The sequence below is a fragment of the Bacillus rossius genome, chromosome 13 (assembly GCF_032445375.1).
Source record: "Bacillus rossius redtenbacheri isolate Brsri chromosome 13, Brsri_v3, whole genome shotgun sequence".
NCBI classification, from domain to species: domain Eukaryota; kingdom Metazoa; phylum Arthropoda; class Insecta; order Phasmatodea; family Bacillidae; genus Bacillus; species Bacillus rossius.
The window spans coordinates 35,072,256-35,092,055 of NC_086340.1; the positions used below are offsets into that span (position 1 = coordinate 35,072,256).

General features: G+C 44.6%; 1 protein-coding gene across 2 annotated transcripts in view; it reads left to right on the top strand.

Annotated features, from left to right (window-relative positions):
• LOC134538445 (rab3 GTPase-activating protein non-catalytic subunit) overlaps positions 1-18,956 on the top strand; it is a 154,922-nt gene extending 135,966 nt beyond the window's left edge. For both annotated transcript variants that reach the window (XM_063379772.1, XM_063379773.1), the window contains exons 23-25: positions 1,849-1,995; positions 10,210-10,362; positions 10,863-18,956. In XM_063379772.1, the coding sequence (XP_063235842.1) occupies positions 1,849-1,995; positions 10,210-10,362; positions 10,863-11,015 (453 nt within the window). In that variant the 3' untranslated portion in view covers positions 11,016-18,956. The remainder of the gene's footprint in view (positions 1-1,848; positions 1,996-10,209; positions 10,363-10,862) is intronic.
• Positions 18,957-19,800: the final 844 nt, after the last annotated feature.

Here is a 19,800-nt window from a genome sequence, read left to right on the forward strand (position 1 = left end):
CTCGATCAGCTGCTGTTACGGCGCGCCTGCTGGCTCTCTTTGTTCACTGAGCTGCGCATGCGCAGTATAACTCACTCAACGCTCCGCCCAGACTCGTGACCTTGCATCAGCAGCCAGCCAATAGATGCAAGCTTAGCGGAAAAAAATATAAGCTCCACCTCCCGTGTACCAGTTTTGTCCAGTTCTAATACCAGTTTATTGGTATACGCACCAGTTTTCTCGCTGCCGTGACATGTTCAAGTTTACGTCCATCTTGATGTCTTGATACCAATAATTAATTACGATCCCCAGAAATAAATTGTTAGTTTAAAAAATATGCGTCAACTGTACAATACTTCCGAAATTATAAAATACATATAAAATAGTTACCAAGACTCCGCTCATTTTATCTTGTGAAGTTTGTCTCGTACCAGTATTTCGTCTAAGTTGTGACATAAATACAGTACCAGAAATTAACAATCAGCCACGTTCATACATTCGTGAGTTTACGTTTTTCCCTCGTGCATTTTAGATTGTCTCCTGCTATAATTACTCGGACTTTTACACGCCTAGGCTTAAATTATTACATGTTTAGAAATAAAAGCAACTTTTCATGTTATAAAATATGTATATTTTGCGATTTAAAATGTTCATTGCCGACTATAAATGTTACGTTTTTCACTATGTTTTTAGGCTTACTAGCTAATCTTATCTACTCTTAAAGTACCCACGGTATTTTCTGGTTGTTTATGGTTGTTACGTGACGTAAATAGCGGGATGGATTCAATTTTTGAGTCGTAATTTGTGTGAAAGTATTGTATTGGACTAAATGGGAACTAAACGGGACCTGAAGAATATAGTGCAAATAACGGGAAAACGTAAATAACGGTAACGTAAATAAGGGGTTTCGCTGTATGTGTACATTGTAAATAAATTTGCCTATACCTATATAAACTTCTTTTTCGCATTTTAAAACAAAATATTGCAAAAAAAATTCATCAAAAATTTAAAATTTTTTTTTCTTCACATATAGGTCGCACTTCATTTTTTCCCCATCAAATCTGGTAAAATTACCGCGACCTATTTGCGAGTAAATACGGTAATGTTCTGTAGAGGGCAAGCACTTACGAATACTGCATGTCACATGGTGCTGATTGTGTTTGAATCAAGGTTTTCCTCTTGCACAAATGCTTTGTTGATTTAGATGAAATATTTATTTTGAGTTACATTGCAAGTGTGAGCAGGCAAAGTTATGAGAAGTGAATCAGATAAAAATGTTCCAGTGTTTTCATGTACAGTATGACCATAAAAGAAAGTCCCAGTTATAAAATTTAATAGTATCAACTGTAAGCTTTGAAGAGTGTTAGTTCAATGAAATAATTAAAGAGTAACTCAAACAGTTTTAGATAATCACATGCGCAAATATTGCTTTGTGGTTTTCTCCTATTTTCCCCTGTTACTTTATTTGGCAACAGGATGGAGCGCCTCCTCATTGGAATCTCTTTGTACGAGAAAGATGAACGCCCAAGTCACAGACTGTTGGATTGGTCGTAATAGTCGAGATGACAGAGCTCTTTTCCGCTGGCCTCCACGTTTCTTATGAGCTTTATAAAAGATTGTATCTAAGTTCCGCCACTACCTGATAATTTTCCAGAGTTGAGGCACAAAATTGAAGAGGCTGTTGCTTCCGTTACTCCAGACGTGTTAAACAAAGTGGTGGAAGAATTGTACTTTAGGTTGTATGTGAACATTCGTAATAAAAACTAGGTTAGTTAACTTTCAGTTTGGTGACCTTCTGTTACGGACATGTTCCGTTGTGACGGTGGGATGGTTGCTGGCTGTAGCTGTGAGGGCCGTGTGTCTGCGCAGGCGTGCAGCGCGGACGTGCAGAGCGCCGTGGAGTGGACCGGCCGCTGCCTGGAGCTGGCCGCGGCGTGGCACATCGGCCCAGACGCGCTGCGCAGACACCAGATCTGCGAGCTCTACTCCTGCGGGCACGACCGCCTGGCGGAGGAGGTGGGGGTCTCCCGGGTCGCGGTGGTGCTTTAGGTGTTGCCGAATACCTCACAGAGTCCAAAATATTGTTAAAAATATAATAGCCCCTTGGAAATATATTTTTTTTCTGAATTCTGACATTATGAAAATTAGTTATTAAAGCTGTGTAGTAGATCAGTATTATTACTACAGTTTTTTTTGTTTGGGGAGGGGGTATTTTCCCCTATCGTTCCTCCATTACGTCTGACACTGATGGTAATAAAGGTCAGGAATGTCACTTATATGTGTTACGAACGCTGGGCTGCAGGTAAACACTCAAAAATGAATAATTAAATTAAGGCCTTGGAAGCGTCAGCCCAGAAAACAAAACGACAACAACAATAATCACAGAGGTGCCCAACGTCGTACAAAAGAATTTTATTTATAACCTCCTATCAACTCTAGGAGGCTATGTTTATCTGGGATGAGTAATAATGAAATAACAAGACTGGTGGTTTGATTTGTATAACTGCCCTTTTACTAAAATAATTTACTTAGGTTTTTTGTATCTTTTAATTACACATGTATTAAAATATATTAATTACAAAAAGGAGGGAGCCCCGGGGCAACAAAATACATATAAAAGTAAAACAATAATACATCTTGAACTTAACACTGGTTTTAAGTGAGCTCGCAGGCTCAAAAGAAAGAAACAATTACATTGTGTTTTTTATTTTATTTTCAAATGAAATTTAATTATATCCTGTGTCCTGGCACCGGAGGTTTCGGCAGATTAAAGTCCAGAAGGAATCATTTTGTGTAAACTTGGAGATAAACTTGGAGATAAACTTGGATATAAACGTGGAGATAACTTGCAGCTAATTTTGGAGATAAACTTGGAGCTAAACATCGAAGCTGAAATTGGAGCTAATTTTAGAGATAACTTGCAGCTAATTTTGGACCTCAACTTGGACCCCACCTGCAACCAAAGTCCCAAATTACTTAGACTGGTTAACAGGCAGCTAAGCCTGGGCAAGACTATGCCCAGGGAAAGGCAAAAAAAGGGGGGGAGGAGGGATGACGACCACTTATCCAAAACAGCGGGGTGAAGTCATGCAGGCTGGCTGCAGGAGCAGAGAAGGCTGCTCGCGGCACGAAAGTTCGCGGTAGTCATGTTGAGAGATAATGAAATAATTTAGATTAGCAAAAAACTATTGCGGTCAGCAAAATTTAAAAATTAGAAGATTGAGGCCTCTATGCCTTGACGTTGGCGACTACATGATGTAGTGTCGAGTCTTGGACGAACACAGAGATTGACTCTCGCTAATTGTGACGCGTGGTCCGCACAGACAAGATGCTGCCCGCCGAATCCTTGAAAAATGGCGTCGGGGCGCCTAATTAAAGAAAGTAACTGCCCCCATCCAAAGAAAAAGGAAGGGGGGGTGATTGCCCGAAGGTGTCCGGAGATGCCCGAAGGGGCGAAGCAGACTGCAAAACGCTCGCCGCGCTCTCACGCGAGTCGCAGGCGAACTAAGATCGCAATTGCACTGCGACTGCTGCCAAGGTCGATTATGACAAGCTGTCTCTTATGGGAGGGATGAGTAGTGCGCTCTGGCGGCCAAGATGACAACCTGCCTGGAGGGTCACCGAAACGTCCGCTAGAGAGCACTGAGCGCTCTCGCGACCAGCGCTCAGAGAAAGGTTAGGGATTTTTCCCGCCGCTAGGCTTCGCTGAGGGCTCTGTTTGACAAGGGCGAATATCCTTGAAGAGACAATGTCCCCGCCTGGGTTCACTGGGGGTCGGTGCTCCGGGTTGAAGTTCCTGTGAAGCCACAGGTGGGAGATGAGGGGAGGGGGGTTTAAATTTGCTAAATCGCCTGGGAAAGGCGTCATGTGGACCGTCCTGAGGCGTCGCCCGGGGGCTGTAACCTAGTCCAGTACGTGCTGGCATAACCCTTACCTATGCTTGCCTCCGAGAAATGAAAGTTGCTAGCAGTGGGCTTGGGGTAGCGTTCGCTAGCACGAAAATTCATTCTGTTACATGGAGAAAACGTGACGTGAACTGCGGCCGAGATGCTGCGATCAAAAATCGTCAGCAAACAGTATCTAATTGAAGCCTGCGAACAAGCGCAGGTGCACTGGGTTGCACAAGATTACGTCGGAGTGTACAGTAATGGAAACAAAATTAAATTAAATTAAAAATGCAAATTTATTATTTGGTTTCCTTCTTTAAAATTAAAAATTAAATGTAAAATTGTACATTTGTAACTGAAAGTGGCACTGAAACGGCACATACTTCCCCCCTGAAAGACGGAGTCAAGGTGGCCAACTTGAATCACCAAAAACCTAAGTGACACCCTGTTCCAGGATCTACTGTAGTAAACTACTTACAATTGATAAAAATTCTTACACGTTTAAATAAGAGATAAAACTTACAGATCACTTATTGACTCAGTGGTGCCACTTAAAAATAGACATCTTAATATAACATTTCCTAACTTAAATATCTTATGAACTAGTACCATGGTTTTTTTTTTTTACTTAGGACCTAGGAATTTGTCTTGAAATATCAACACTGTGTGCTGAGTATAGCATGCCGTAGTATTAGCACTGTTCCTTGTGTAAGGAAAGTAGTTAAGAGTGCCCCTACTTCATGTCAGGGTGCACCTTCTTCACTTGGGAGATGTGTGCGCACGCGCAAAATTCGTCAGAACTCGGGTCGGCTAGAGCGACGGTTACTGGCATGAGGAATCGTTGTATCTGCCAGGGGCCATTCCAACGATACGAAAGATAGGCTGATCGCTTGTCGATAACCTTGTGCCTTGCACAGCACCAAATCACCTAGTCTGTAGGGATTGGGAGAACATTTTCTGTTATATTTCTGTCTACTTGCCTCATGGGCTAAGTGCAGGTTTGTACGAGCTCTACTCCAGACTTCCTTAATGTTCCTCGGGTCGTCTGGTAGTAACTCTTTCAAAGACCATTGATTAGAGAGTGGGGTGTTGGGCTGGTAGGTAAACATGAGTTAAACGGTGTTGTTTTGTGACCTTCATGTCTGGCCGAATTTAAAGCCAACTGTAACCACACGAGGTTAGAGTCCCATTTATCCTGCGAGTTCGCATGAAATGCTATGAGAGCAGATTGGAGGTTTCTGTTGAAACGCTCCGCATGCGAAGGCTGGGGATAGTATGGTGTAGTGGTTACATGCTGTATTCCGTGTGAAAAACACATGTTTTTGAAAAGAGTCTATTTAAAGTTTGTGGCATTATCGGAAACGATGATGGAAGGAACTCCAGAAATTTTGAAAATGTTGTTTTGTAGGGCTTGAATGGTAATTTCGGCCGTGGCTCTCCTGACTGGAATGAGCCACACAAATTTTGAAAAGGCGTCAACGCATACCAAAAGCATTGTATTTCCGTCCTTTGATCTTGGGAAGGGTCCCACAAAATCGATGAATAGCTTTTGCATGGGCCTTTCGGCCACGTCAGAACTTAAATAGCCGAACTGGGTCTGCTGCGCAGGTTTACTCAATGCACGTAATTTGCACAGTTTTATCCTTTGTGTAATATCCTTGTGCATCCCGTCCCAGATAAAATTCCTGCGAATGTTTTCAATCGCTTTGAAAATTCCTAAATGTGCGCCTAAAGGTGACGAGTGGTAATACTGAAAAACCATGTCCCTGAGATTTTGAGGTAGGGCTATTCTGAATCTTTTTCCTTGTTGTGTCCTTCGGTAAAGTATGCCTTTGAAAGTTTGTAATATTTTGGAGGTGAGCCTGATTTTATTTGGTTAATTATGTCTGACAATTGTGGATCAGAATTTTGATTTGAATGATGTCGGAAAATGCTAGTGGAAAATCTGTTAACAATGCGTGGCAGGCAATGGGATTTTTTTCCTGAATATCGGAGTTGGAAGGGTTCTCGAACATTCGAGAAAGAGTGTCTGCCACGATGTTTTGTGAACCACGAATATGTTGGATGTTAAAATGAGGGAAGCAATTTTTACAATCCAGCGACCTAATTTACCTAATTGCTTCGGATGGGTTAAAAGCCAAGCAAGGGCCTGGTTGTCTGTTTCTAGTAGAAATTCTTTATGTTCTAGATATGGCTGACACTTATCTATGCCGAAAACTACGGCAAGGCACTCAAGTTCATATACCGAGGAGGCTTTCCTCTCCTGGTGTGTTAGGGTGCGGGAGGCAAAAGCTATAGGTTGCCTGCAACCATTGAACTCTTGGGATAACACTGCACCAATGGCCACGCTGGATGCATCGGTTTGCAGAATGAAAGGCTTACTGAAATCAGCCATTCTGAGCACTGGAGGGCTAGCTATTGCCTGTTTAAGGATATCAAAGGCTTTGTCCTGTTCTGGACCCCAATTGAAAAGTGAATTTTTCTTACGTAGAGCATTCAGTGGTGCTGCATGCTCAGCAAAATTAGGTATGAATTTAGTGTAGAAATTTGCCATGCCGATAAATCTGGAAATGCCTTTAGCATCTTTAGGGGATTGGAAATCCTTTATCGCTTGTGTGCGACTTGGGTCTATGGTTACTCCTCTACTTGAAATCAGGTGTCCGAGGAAAGAAATTACCTGCACTGCAAATTTTACCTTCTTTGTATTGACAGTTAGGCCGGCTTTACGTAGTCGCTCAAGAACTTCTTGCAAATGAGCAATATGTTCTTCAAAAGTTTCTGAATAAATGACGACGTCATCAAGATAATTAAAAACGAATTTGAATTTCAGGTTGCCGAAAATTTGGTCTAGAAGGCGTGTTAACACTTGTGCGCCTGTGGCTAGACCAAAAGGTACTACTTTGTATTGGTAGAGATTCCACGGAACGCAGAAACCTGTGATGTGTTTTGACTCTGGAGTTAGTGGTATTTGATGATAGGCCGAGTTGAGGTCAAACACACTGAAAAATTTGGCTTTACTAAACCAGTGACAAGCCGAATTTAGATCTGGTAATGGTGTCATTTCTACTTCAATTTGACGGTTGACACGGCGAAAATCGACCATCATGCGGTGACTTTGACCTTTATCTTTGGGTACCAAAAATGCCGGGGAGGCGAAAATGGAGGTTGAAGGTTCGACGACATCTTTGTCTAACAAATTCTGTAAGTGATCCCGCATTATCTGCATTTTAGGTCCTAATAATTGATAAGGATGACACCTAACTGGGGTTTTGTCCAAAAGCTTAATTTCATATTGTGTGAGATGGGTGCGTCCTAATTTTTCACTCAAAACGTCGGGAAAGTTCCTCCATAACTTTTATATTTCTTGTCTATGTTCGGAGTTAAGGTGGGTTAGCGAAATGTTGTTTTCACCTTTAGCATCTGCGTGAATGGCATTTACATTGCTCTGACATTTTGCGTCAGGTGACACAAAAGAAACAAAAACTTGGTTGTTAAATTTGAAGTGAAATTTTCGTGCTTTCAAATCAATTATCATGCCGGTTTTAACAATGAAATCTGAACCAAAAATTAAATCTGTGGCTAAATCATCTGCTACTAAGAATGGGAAAGTCCAAGAAAACAAGTCGATTTTTACTTTGACAAGGACAATGCGATTTACTTTCAAAGGCTGTTCAGCTGTTCACTGTATTTCTATTGGCTCTACCTTTTGAGTCAAACGGTCCTGTTGTTATTTCCTGAACAGCTGGCCTGACACAAATGATTGCACGGATCCAGTATCAATTAGACCTGGGACTTCTTGTTTTCCAATTGTTGTGTTTGCGTAGGGCAAAACTGTGGGTAGATTGGCAAAAATGTTATGACATGTTCGTTTGTCAGTTGTGCGAGGACAGTTACATTTCTTACACCTGAGCGTAACAGTGTTGCTATGATCAGTTTGTTTTCTTTTGTTCATTCTGACTTTCTTGTTTGCTTTGTGTTTTTGTTTTCTTTGTTTATTTTTCCACCGATTTGGGGAAGCTGTGTTTTGTTGTTGTGATTTGTTGCTGTCAGATTTATTATTTACGTTTGTGTGGGAGCAAATATTTCTTACAGTAGTTTGGTGTGCTGGCTCAGAAAGGATTCTTTCTGGCCAGCGATTTACACGTTTTTTGAATTTTTAGAATAGTAAAAATTTGGCAGATAGTTTGTAGCACGACACTGTTCAATGTAGTGCCCGGACTTTTTACAGTATCTACAAACCGGTATGCTCTCATCTCTGTACTGGGGCTTAGCAAAGTGTTCAGAGTTGTGCCTTTGTTGGAATTGTTTACTAGAAAATTGCTGTTTATTTTCTGTTCCTGTCCGTGCGTTGTTGTGGACGTAGGAATTAGCTTCTCGATTTCGCTGGTGGTCAGCGTATTCTACGTTTGTGTTGGAGATACACAGGCGGTCAAGCTCGGCAAAGTTTTGCGGTCGAGACTGAAAAACTGCCCGCGATCTTTCCTGCGGATTAATTCCATCAAGGATGTTTGAAACTATCTCGTTTTCAGACACTCGCAACCGAAGAATTTTTGCAGCTAGTTTGATGTCTGCTATGAAATTTGGTAAGGCATCACTTCTTTGTTGTAGCCTGTTGTACCATTCCAGCCTGATGTTGGTCATCAAACGGGCTGGAATAAAAAAATTTTGTACGTCTTCGTGAAATTGGTCAAATGAATAATTTTGCTCAATGGCGAGCGTAACTCGCTCGCTCAAGGGTGGTTGTGTGAAGGGGAAAATGATTTCCAGCAGTTCCCTGTCTGGAATATTAGCTTTTTGTTTGATTCTGAATAAATGCTTGAGGAACTCGATTACACTCCTGGTCTCCAATCCTGTGGTTTCCTTGAAATTGTCTAAGAGCCTCTCCATGGGATGTGGAATCTTAGCATAGAAATTGCCTCCAGCTGCTTGATTGGAGGTAGAAAATACAGGTACTGGGTTCGGTGCTAGGGTAGAGGATGGAGGTGGGGCTGGTTGAGGTTGAGGTTGATTTTGAGGTTGATATACCTGCGGGGCCAATGGCAGGTATGTGGTGGCGGGGCTGATGTATGGAATTTGCGACTCTACCCGGCCACCGGGTGGCACAGATGCTGCATGTGGCAGCATAGCTGCCAGGGTGGAAGGAAAGACTATAAGTGGCGAAGCTGACCTTTCAATGGCCGAGGAGGTGGGGTGGGCTTCCGGGGAGGTCTGAAGGGATGAAAAGGCGGACCTGAATTCACGATAGGGGTTGAACATGGTGGGTGAGGTGGGGGGGAGGTACATGGGTTGGGGTTGATAGAATGGGTGAGCGGTGAATGATTGGGTGGGATGAGTGTAAGTGACGTTGGTACTCAGGAGAATATTTGTCACATGTTATAACTCAGATAATAAAAAAAAGCATGCAGATAGAATAGCCTCTCAGTCTATGCAAATGCAAGCAGATGATTGGTCGAAAATTACACTTGTAACAGAATACGACATCTGGCAAAGGGTTTGACGGTGTTCTGCAAGTTCAAATTGTTTGGTTATCGTTCGGAAGGAAGTTAATTTTTTAAAAAAATTAACAATAAATAGAATTTAAAATTTAAAGCTAAAAATTTTTTCCCCCCCAGAAAAGCTGACCGTAATATGCGGGAAGCATCTATTAACGCAAACATTATTAATGGGAAAAACTAACATATGGATATATGAAAGTGATCAAGAGAATAATTTTGTGAACTTAATAAGTGGGAAAATGTATGATGCGGAAACATCTTAAGCAAGTTTGAGAGGAAAATGCTATGCTCCAGCTTGCTGTTACCCAGTGTGTGAAAATATCTTTCATCATTTGTTATTCTCATGTGTATATTTTCTGACATTACTTTCACTATTGGATTTATTAATTTGTTTACAAGAAGTTTGTGAATTTCAATAAAAAATAAAGTTTATGATGAAGGGATTGTGTTGGCTGGAGTTTATACTGTTCTGAGTATATCAAGAAAGCAAATAATTTTTTTAAAAATTTTTGTTTAGAGGAATCTGACATTTTATCAAGGAAAGTCATATATGAAAAGTTAAAATTTATATTATTTTATGTCTGGTTTTATAGGTTCCCCCTTTCCTGGACTTAAAATAATACAAAAAAAAAATTTTTTTGTGGGTACCTTTGGCACTAGCAAAATTTAATGATTTTACTGCTTGGAAGTATACTTTTCTCTTGTTATTTGTTGTTATTAGGTTGTGTATAGAAGTAGCAGACACTCATGAAATGTCCTTATTTGAGTGATTGACAGGGCCAAGTATTTAGAGGTTTTGCATGTTTGTAAGAGATGTTTTAGGCCGTGAATGTTGCGTGTTGGTGCAGATAATTCCTGCTGTCAGCGACACGGCGACAGTTGGCTCCCAGCTGCTCATGATCGTCGGGCAGAGAGTGAAGCGCATGATCATGTCGTCTTCAAATCTGCACCACAAGATAGCCCAGCTCAGTCCTTTGCTGTCCAGTTGGATGGAGAGTTTGGTAAGTGGTGTGCTACGAGAAGCAGTGAGCGTTTCGCGTTCGTCGGATCAGTAGGCCTGTGCAAATGTTTATTTTTTTAGTGACAAGTAAATTTCACATACAAACATCAGTGTTAACTGCTACAAATATTGAATATGAATTATAAAAGGGAGGGAAAATTTTTTTTTCAGCATGATTTTTTGAAATAACAGTATTTATTTTAAAATAAATTGTAATAAATTATGGGTGTGCTTCAGAAATTTGAAGTCAAATCAAAGAATAATTTTCTTTGATGTTGTCTTTGGGAAAATTAAAGAACTTGTAAGGTTCCGAAGATTTGTCTTGAACCAGAATGCGTTTAAAAGGTGTTCGGGGTCACAAATAACGTCAGCGTACTGCATTTATACGGGGGAAGAGAACCAGTCACGCTGTTAAAAATGGATTACTACTATCAGCTCAATATTTCCAGTAGTCAGCGTCCTTACTTGCAACTGTTGAACACTGTGTGTGTGTGGGGGCAGGACGAGGGCGCCCTGCACAGCGACAGCCGGCCGCTTGCGGACACGGCCCAGCTGCTGGGCCACGTGGTGAGGCTGCTGCCCGAGGGCCACCGCGACCACCAGCTGGCGCAGCACATGCTGGAGGCCCTGCACGCGCTGCAGGACTCGCTGTGACCACGTGGTGAGGCTGCTGCCCGAGGGCCACCGCGACCACCAGCTGGCGCAGCACATGCTGGAGGCCCTGCACGCGCTGCAGGACTCGCTGTGACCACGTGGTGAGGCTGCTGCCCGAGGGCCACCGAGACCACCAGCTGGCGCAGCACATGCTGGAGGCCCTGCACGCGCTGCAGGACTCGCTGTGACCACTTGGTGAGGCTGCTGCCCGAGGGCCACCGAGACCACCAGCTGGCGCAGCACATGCTGGAGGCCCTGCACGCGCTGCAGGACTCGCTGTGACCACGTGGTGAGGCTGCTGCCCGAGGGCCACCGCGACCACCAGCTGGCGCAGCACATGCTGGAGGCCCTGCACGCGCTGCAGGACTCGCTGTGACCACGTGGTGAGGCTGCTGCCCGAGGGCCACCGCGACCACCAGCTGGCGCAGCACATGCTGGAGGCCCTGCACGCGCTGCAGGACTCGCTGTGACCACGTGGTGAGGCTGCTGCCCGAGGGCCACCGAGACCACCAGCTGGCGCAGCACATGCTGGAGGCCCTGCACGCGCTGCAGGACTCGCTGTGACCACATGGTGAGGCTGCTGCCCGAGGGCCACCGAGACCACCAGCTGGCGCAGCACATGCTGGAGGCCCTGCACGCGCTGCAGGACTCGCTGTGACCACTTGGTGAGGCTGCTGCCCGAGGGCCACCGCGACCACCAGCTGGCGCAGCACATGCTGGAGGCCCTGCACGCGCTGCAGGACTCGCTGTGACCACCTGGTGAGGCTGCTGCCCGAGGGCCACCGAGACCACCAGCTGGCGCAGCACATGCTGGAGGCCCTGCACGCGCTGCAGGACTCGCTGTGACCACTTGGTGAGGCTGCTGCCCGAGGGCCACCGCGACCACCAGCTGGCGCAGCACATGCTGGAGGCCCTGCACGCGCTGCAGGACTCGCTGTGACCACTTGGTGAGGCTGCTGCCCGAGGGCCACCGCGACCACCAGCTGGTGCAGCACATGCTGGAGGCCCTGCACGCGCTGCAGGACTCGCTGTGACCACGTGGTGAGGCTGCTGCCCGAGGGCCACCGCGACCACCAGCTGGCGCAGCACATGCTGGAGGCCCTGCACGCGCTGCAGGACTCGCTGTGACCACGTGGTGAGGCTGCTGCCCGAGGGCCACCGCGACCACCAGCTGGCGCAGCACATGCTGGAGGCCCTGCACGCGCTGCAGGACTCGCTGTGACCACGTGGTGAGGCTGCTGCCCGAGGGCCACCGAGACCACCAGCTGGCGCAGCACATGCTGGAGGCCCTGCACGCGCTGCAGGACTCGCTGTGACCACGTGGTGAGGCTGCTGCCCGAGGGCCACCGCGACCACCAGCTGGCGCAGCACATGCTGGAGGCCCTGCACGCGCTGCAGGACTCGCTGTGACCACGTGGTGAGGCTGCTGCCCGAGGGCCACCGGGACCACCAGCTGGCGCTGCACATGCTGGAGGCCCTGCACGCGCTGCAGGACTCGCTGTGACCACGTGGTGAGGCTGCTGCCCGAGGGCCACCGGGACCACCAGCTGGCGCTGCACATGCTGGAGGCCCTGCACGCGCTGCAGGACTCGCTGTGACCACGTGGTGAGGCTGCTGCCCGAGGGCCACCGCGACCACCAGCTGGCGCAGCACATGCTGGAGGCCCTGCACGCGCTGCAGGACTCGCTGTGACCACGTGGTGAGGCTGCTGCCCGAGGGCCACCGCGACCACCAGCTGGCGCAGCACATGCTGGAGGCCCTGCACGCGCTGCAGGACTCGCTGTGACCACGTGGTGAGGCTGCTGCCCGAGGGCCACCGCGACCACCAGCTGGCGCAGCACATGCTGGAGGCCCTGCACGCGCTGCAGGACTCGCTGTGACCACTTGGTGAGGCTGCTGCCCGAGGGCCACCGCGACCACCAGCTGGCGCAGCACATGCTGGAGGCCCTGCACGCGCTGCAGGACTCGCTGTGACCACGTGGTGAGGCTGCTGCCCGAGGGCCACCGGGACCACCAGCTGGCGCAGCACATGCTGGAGGCCCTGCACGCGCTGCAGGACTCGCTGTGACCATGTGGTGAGGCTGCTGCCCGAGGGCCACCGCGACCACCAGCTGGCGCAGCACATGCTGGAGGCCCTGCACGCGCTGCAGGACTCGCTGTGACCACGTGGTGAGGCTGCTGCCCGAGGGCCACCGCGACCACCAGCTGGCGCAGCACATGCTGGAGGCCCTGCACGCGCTGCAGGACTCGCTGTGACCACGTGGTGAGGCTGCTGCCCGAGGGCCACCGGGACCACCAGCTGGCGCTACACATGCTGGAGGCCCTGCACGCGCTGCAGGACTCGCTGTGACCACGTGGTGAGGCTGCTGCCCGAGGGCCACCGCGACCACCAGCTGGCGCAGCACATGCTGGAGGCCCTGCACGCGCTGCAGGACTCGCTGTGACCACGTGGTGAGGCTGCTGCCCGAGGGCCACCGCGACCACCAGCTGGCGCAGCACATGCTGGAGGCCCTGCACGCGCTGCAGGACTCGCTGTGACCACGTGGTGAGGCTGCTGCCCGAGGGCCACCGGGACCACCAGCTGGCGCTGCACATGCTGGAGGCCCTGCACGCGCTGCAGGACTCGCTGTGACCATGTGGTGAGGCTGCTGCCCGAGGGCCACCGGGACCACCAGCTGGCGCTGCACATGCTGGAGGCCCTGCACGCGCTGCAGGACTCACTGTGACCACGTGGTGAGGCTGCTGCCCGAGGGCCACCGCGACCACCAGCTGGCGCAGCACATGCTGGAGGCCCTGCACGCGCTGCAGGACTCGCTGTGACCATGTGGTGAGGCTGCTGCCCGAGGGCCACCGGGACCACCAGCTGGCGCTGCACATGCTGGAGGCCCTGCACGCGCTGCAGGACTCGCTGTGACCCGAGCTGAGTCAGAGCTGCATTCAACCGAAACTTTATCCAATCGTAAAAAAATTGTAATCGTTTAATGTTTAAAATTCAAGGAGTGTCGTTATTTCTGGGCAAATAATTGTACAAAAGTTCATAGAATAGAAAAATTAATTGAATTTGTTTTATCGTGCATCTCTTATTGAATAATTTTTATACAATAAAATTGAACTCTTCTCTTTTAAAAATGAAATTGGACAAAAATAAAACCATAAAATCTTGTTACTTTCTACTCATCACCTTCCATCGTCTCTCATGGCTTCGATGGTGAAAAAATGTTTGGCTCGATACATTACATTGAGCATTTGGCCAGCAAAACTGTTGTATTTGTACACAGAGTTCAAGACTAGGAGAGTGTTCACACTTTGACAGCTGAATAATCTTGTAAAATTAACATACCGTGTTTTATCGCAGAATCGTTGCACGCGCGTAATCGTTGCAACCATATTTTAGGCTGTCAAAATTGGGATAAAAAAAACTTCTTGCGTAAACGTCGCATGTTGTTTTTGGTCCCGCTTGTAGATGCCGATTGCTTTGTGTAGGTATCTTTTCCGTATAAAACGATGTATTTTAAAGTAGAAATCTAATATTTATTTGGTCATTACCACTTACTTAATAAATCAACAGAAAAATACGACGTTGTTTGGCGCGTAAATTTTCTTATAAAGACGTTTTTAAAAGTTATTTCCTTTATCTGATCGTCTGCATCGCCGCGGTGTAGGTGAAATCTGAAATTTAATTTCGGTCATTACCACTTATTTATTTAATAAACGGAAATACAAAGTTGTCTGACATGTAAATTTTCTTTTAAAGACGGTTTTTAAAAGGAATTTTCTTTATCTGATTGTGTGCGTTTCCGCGGCGTACTGCTTATAAAAATGTAGCCAGCGCATCATTCATGTTTGGTTATGTTGCTTCCCGTATAGAGCGCGCGCACGTAGTTGAATATCGATATCTCGCCAATTGGATGCAACGCGCGCTCTCTATCAGGTGCCGAGTTAACTACATTTGATAGCCCACATTCTTTCGTGGCAAGTGTGTACTACGACACGTTAGTTCACGTCAGATTCTAGTGGCTTGCGTTCGCGTTAGAGTTTTGGTTTTTCTATTTTGAGTTGAAGAAATGTTTTTGTTTAAGGAATTATTAATATAGATTGTTTGGCGTGCTCTTGTATACTCCGCCTTTTTTTAAATAAACGTACTTTCCATGAACGGGTTTTGTTTTTATGAATAACTTTACCTAACAAAAAAATTTTTTCCGCACAATGGTCGCACCCCTACTTTTCAAACTTGATTTTAGAATAAAATCTGCGTCGATTATGCGAGAAAACACGGTAATACTCATTGGTGAATGATGTGCTCCATTCATCTGTGTTTGTTTCGATTACTTTGCATTATTATTCTGCTGTCAGTCTGAATGTTTGTTGAAGAACGTGCAATCAAAAAAACGTATTTTGACCAGAGTGTTTACAATAATGATACTCCAACAAACACAGTGCTTTCGTTAAAATAATTAAAATTAAATTTTAAAATTGTAATTAAGTGCAGTACATCAATAACTCATTACAACGTACCTATGAAGTTCTTAGTAATGAAAGTACTATAACCTAAACTATTTGTAAAACATGTTATAGAGGTTAATAAATTTTCATTTAAAAGTGAAGTACAGTAAACTCTCGATTATCCGGGCCTGGATTATCCGGTTTTCGGGTTATCCGTGCTTGATTTTTTTATGAAGTTGTGAAAAAAATGACGGGGTGTTAGCTACTGCACTTTTTTTTTTTTTTACTGCTGACCCTTCAGACCCTCGTTCCCCCGCCACCTTCACCCGTCAATTTGTCACATTTTAAACCAAAAATGAATCCCTTGACTGCTGCTTCAGGCTCAACTTCCCCCCCCTTTTTTTTTTTCATTTTCTTTTCAAGCGCCCCGCCACGCTAAAAAAAAAAGGTCCCTCTACCTCTTTTACCTTCCCACACTCCTGACGGCTGGAAGAGGCATTTTTCACGCAGTTATTTACATCAGTTCTTCCAGGCACATTTGTTTTTGTAATCATGTCTGGTAAAAGGAAACGTAAAGTGCTGACAATGGCAGAGAAGTTAGAAGTTGTGGACAGGTTAAGAAAAGGAGAAACTGCCGCGAAATTAGCACAGGAATATTAAATTGTAATCCAAACCGTGCGAGACATTAATAAAAGTGAAGAAAAACTTTTGCAGTTTGCTAGTAGATCAGACAGTGTGGCAGGGCCTTCTAAACCTAAAAGCATGAAAACATCTACCCACGCACACGCACGCAACGAGGTCTCACACGCACAAAAGGAACAAGGCTCTCATACACACGTACACACACGGGGGGGTGGTTTAGGAATTTCCCCTCTACCGTCCGAAGCAGCCAGTAACACAATGGGAGGGGGAGGGCTTCTTGAAAACGCGAAGCGAGAGAGAGAGACAGAGAGAGAAAGGAGGCATGTTGTTCGCCACCAGACACCCCTTCCTCACCCAAAAAACCCCCACCCAACAACAGCCATCATTCTTTCTGGACAGCTAGGTGCGAGTCATGGTCCACAGCCCCGGCGCCAGCATAGCCACGGCCCTCTTTCGCTTTGCAGCCTTTGTTTACTGCATGACCTTTTTTTTCCCTTCCAATTAACGGTATTTTTCCTTGTTTGAAGATGCCATTTAAATCACTCTTTCTTACGAAAGAGCCAACAAGGAAGCACTCGTAATAACCAGATTAGTTTAGGATTACTATTTACGTAGTCAAACTACCGGTGCATTTTAAAACTCTCGTAACTTCGAAGGTCTCGTAGTATCCCATACTCGTAGTTATGACTGTAAAGTGCATCCTTATTTTAATAGACGGAACTAACAAGAAACAATATCTTGCCGCGCGAGGTAGACCCCGGATAATAGGTCCTTAAAAGGGTGGAGGGAGATGCTGAGGAGGGAGATGCTGAGTTGGGACTGCTGCCGCTCTCCCTCCCGTAGCAATAAAGGGGACAGGAGAAGGATGCCGGCAACACAGTGCCAGTATTGTTTACGGTCCAATAAGCTGGGACACGGTATACAAAGCCTTTGCTTGTACTCATAGAATTATACTGAAGAGACACTTTTGCCAGTAAATACACCATTTTTAAGTGGTGAAACGGATTATCCGGGTTTTCTTATGGGCATTCAATTATCCGGGCATCGGAAGGTCCCAATTAACACGGATAATCGAGAGTTTACTGTACTTTGTATTGAGGTTCCATGGCACTCTTTATTACTAGTTACGAAATTTGTAACTGATACAAGTACTGCATGATTTTATAATTTACGCAACCCGCCAAATGCATCCATCTTGTGTTTGTGACAGATCCATTGGCAAATAAGCAGTTCAATGCTGGGGCCACAAATATTTTTCTGTATCTCATTATTAGTGTATGGCTAGTCAGAACACTTCAAAAGCCTTGCTAGGCCTCCTTTCCTCCATACAGTCAAATGCTATTGTATGAAATTTATTGTCTAAGTTTGCTTAAATGGTGCTCAGTTTTGGATAGGGTGTTTTTCTCAGAAGTTGATTACAAAAAGTGTAGTTGAGGTGGAATGTACTGTATCTAGAGACACATTTTTGTAAAGTAATGTCACTTTATACATTAACTGCTCTTTCCAAGTGTTTCTATAGTTTTTGTTGTTTCTGTAAAAAAATATATATACTATATATAATGTCTATAGTATTGTTGTAGTAAGCCTCTCATTGGATCCACCAAAAAATGGCCACAGAAAAAATAAATTTGAATAAAACAATTTTTTGATAGTTTTATTGTGCAGTCCAGTATTGCCAGCACAAAAAATTTAATATTACTTGAAACTATAACTTTTTCACATGCTCAAATGTTTATATAAGTCAAAAGTCATCATAAAAGATTTTGTTTTCCCATTAGCAACAAGTATTTTATGACCACGAACTTTATGAAAATATGTGGTCACAGCTATTTATTTTAATTTCATACTAGTGACATATAACTAGTGTAAAACTGGAATACTTTATTGCATACATATAGAATTTAACCGATGTATCGTTTTAGCTACATCTGACACGAAGCTTTGCATCGCAATTGAAGCTACAGGTAAAAATAATTTCATATTTCCTGGCAAAGTCAAATCAAATATTGAAAAGAGCTTTGATTGATTTGGCTTAGTTGAACCTTCTCACAGGCCTATTTGGCAGCATGTTATTTAGGAACATAAGGACACACATTTTAACACATAAACAAGCCCAACTTAATTTTTTTGTTCATTTTAAAGGCTCAGGTGTACATATGTACAAATGACAGTACAGTAATGAGCGTTCCCGAACTGCCCTGAGCACGTCCGACCACCACTTACGTATGCACTGTAAAAGTGTATTAGGCCTTAGCTAAAGTTTATGGGTTTTTATCTTAAGTTCACTTAGTTGGCTTCAGTCCGTACATTCCCTGCCGGTGCCGGACCATCGGGCATTCCGTGCCGATGGATGCCCGACTCTGGAGTCTACCGCACTAAATGCAGCAAACAAACTTCTAAGAAAGAAGTGTGTCTAGGTTTGCTGATCATCAGCCAAGCTTGCCAGTCCTAGATGTTTGCCAGTCCAAGGACATAGCAAGTGGGGAGATCCCTGGGGTCCCGCCTGAACCCTTCCAAGGTTTTTTTTGTTTAAAAAAAAAAAAAAACTAAGACAGAATAACTTAATTACAGCAACCTAACCTAGCTACACAAGGTTTAAGATGTATTATTTTGGAAGGATTTTTTTTTACCCTTAGTGGGCACACACACAAAAGCGGCATGAATTGTGTTTTCATGTAGTTGATTATTAATTAAAATTTGCACACCTGTTTTTATAAGCATTTCTTTCATACTAACTTGACATGGGTGTTTCATGTATTTAATAAAATAACTGTATATGTATTTATGACTTGTTTTGAAAATTATTCAAATAATTGACCTAGGAACAATGAATTAAAACAATAAAAAAAAAAAAAATTTGAAATGTTTAGTTTTCTTTCATCTAACCAAATCATTTCTTATATTTCAAAGTGTGAATGTTAAGAGTTCTAACTATTCCCTGGGATTTTAGCGTAACAATCAATTTTCTTTCAAATTCCAATTACTTTGGCAAAACTAGACCCCGTCCTGGCTGCGGCCGTGGCCACTCAGGTGTAGAAGAGGGCGGGAAGAGTAGAGAACGACTCAGAATGAACCAACATGCTCGGAGCTACCGCGCGTGCGTGAGAGAGACATCTGTCAGTGCATGCCTCACGTACTGTTTTCGAGCTGACGTTTACTAAGCAGGGTTGCTGCAGTATTGAAGTCAGACATTGTGTTGGAACACAATGCAAGAGACTGTACAAGCATGTATGCAACTGTTCATGGATCTTTCTTATTACTTGTAGTCATTGAAGTACCTGTCAGTGCAAGCCAATAAAAATAAACATTAGGTAAAGATATGCATGTTTCGGCAGGTACAGATAGTACTCAAGTCCAGACACTTTTAGGCCGTTACACTTATGCCATGCAATTAGGTAAGAGTTGTTAATTTGTTAATATTGTTTAGTAGGGTATTAATCCATTCATGTGCAAAATGTCTCAAGGATCGTTTGAATATTTGGGTGTTATATATAGAGGATTTTCTCCAGTTTTCAGGTATTTTTTGTAAAAATAATATTTGCTTTCAAATTTTTATTTATATTTTTTTTTAATTTACAAAAAACAAGCATGATGTGGAAAGAAGTGCTTATTATATACAAGATGATTCAGACTAATTTGCTTCAATGAGAAGTTAAGTCAATAATGTTGTATAGTAATTATAATTATAATTATAATTATA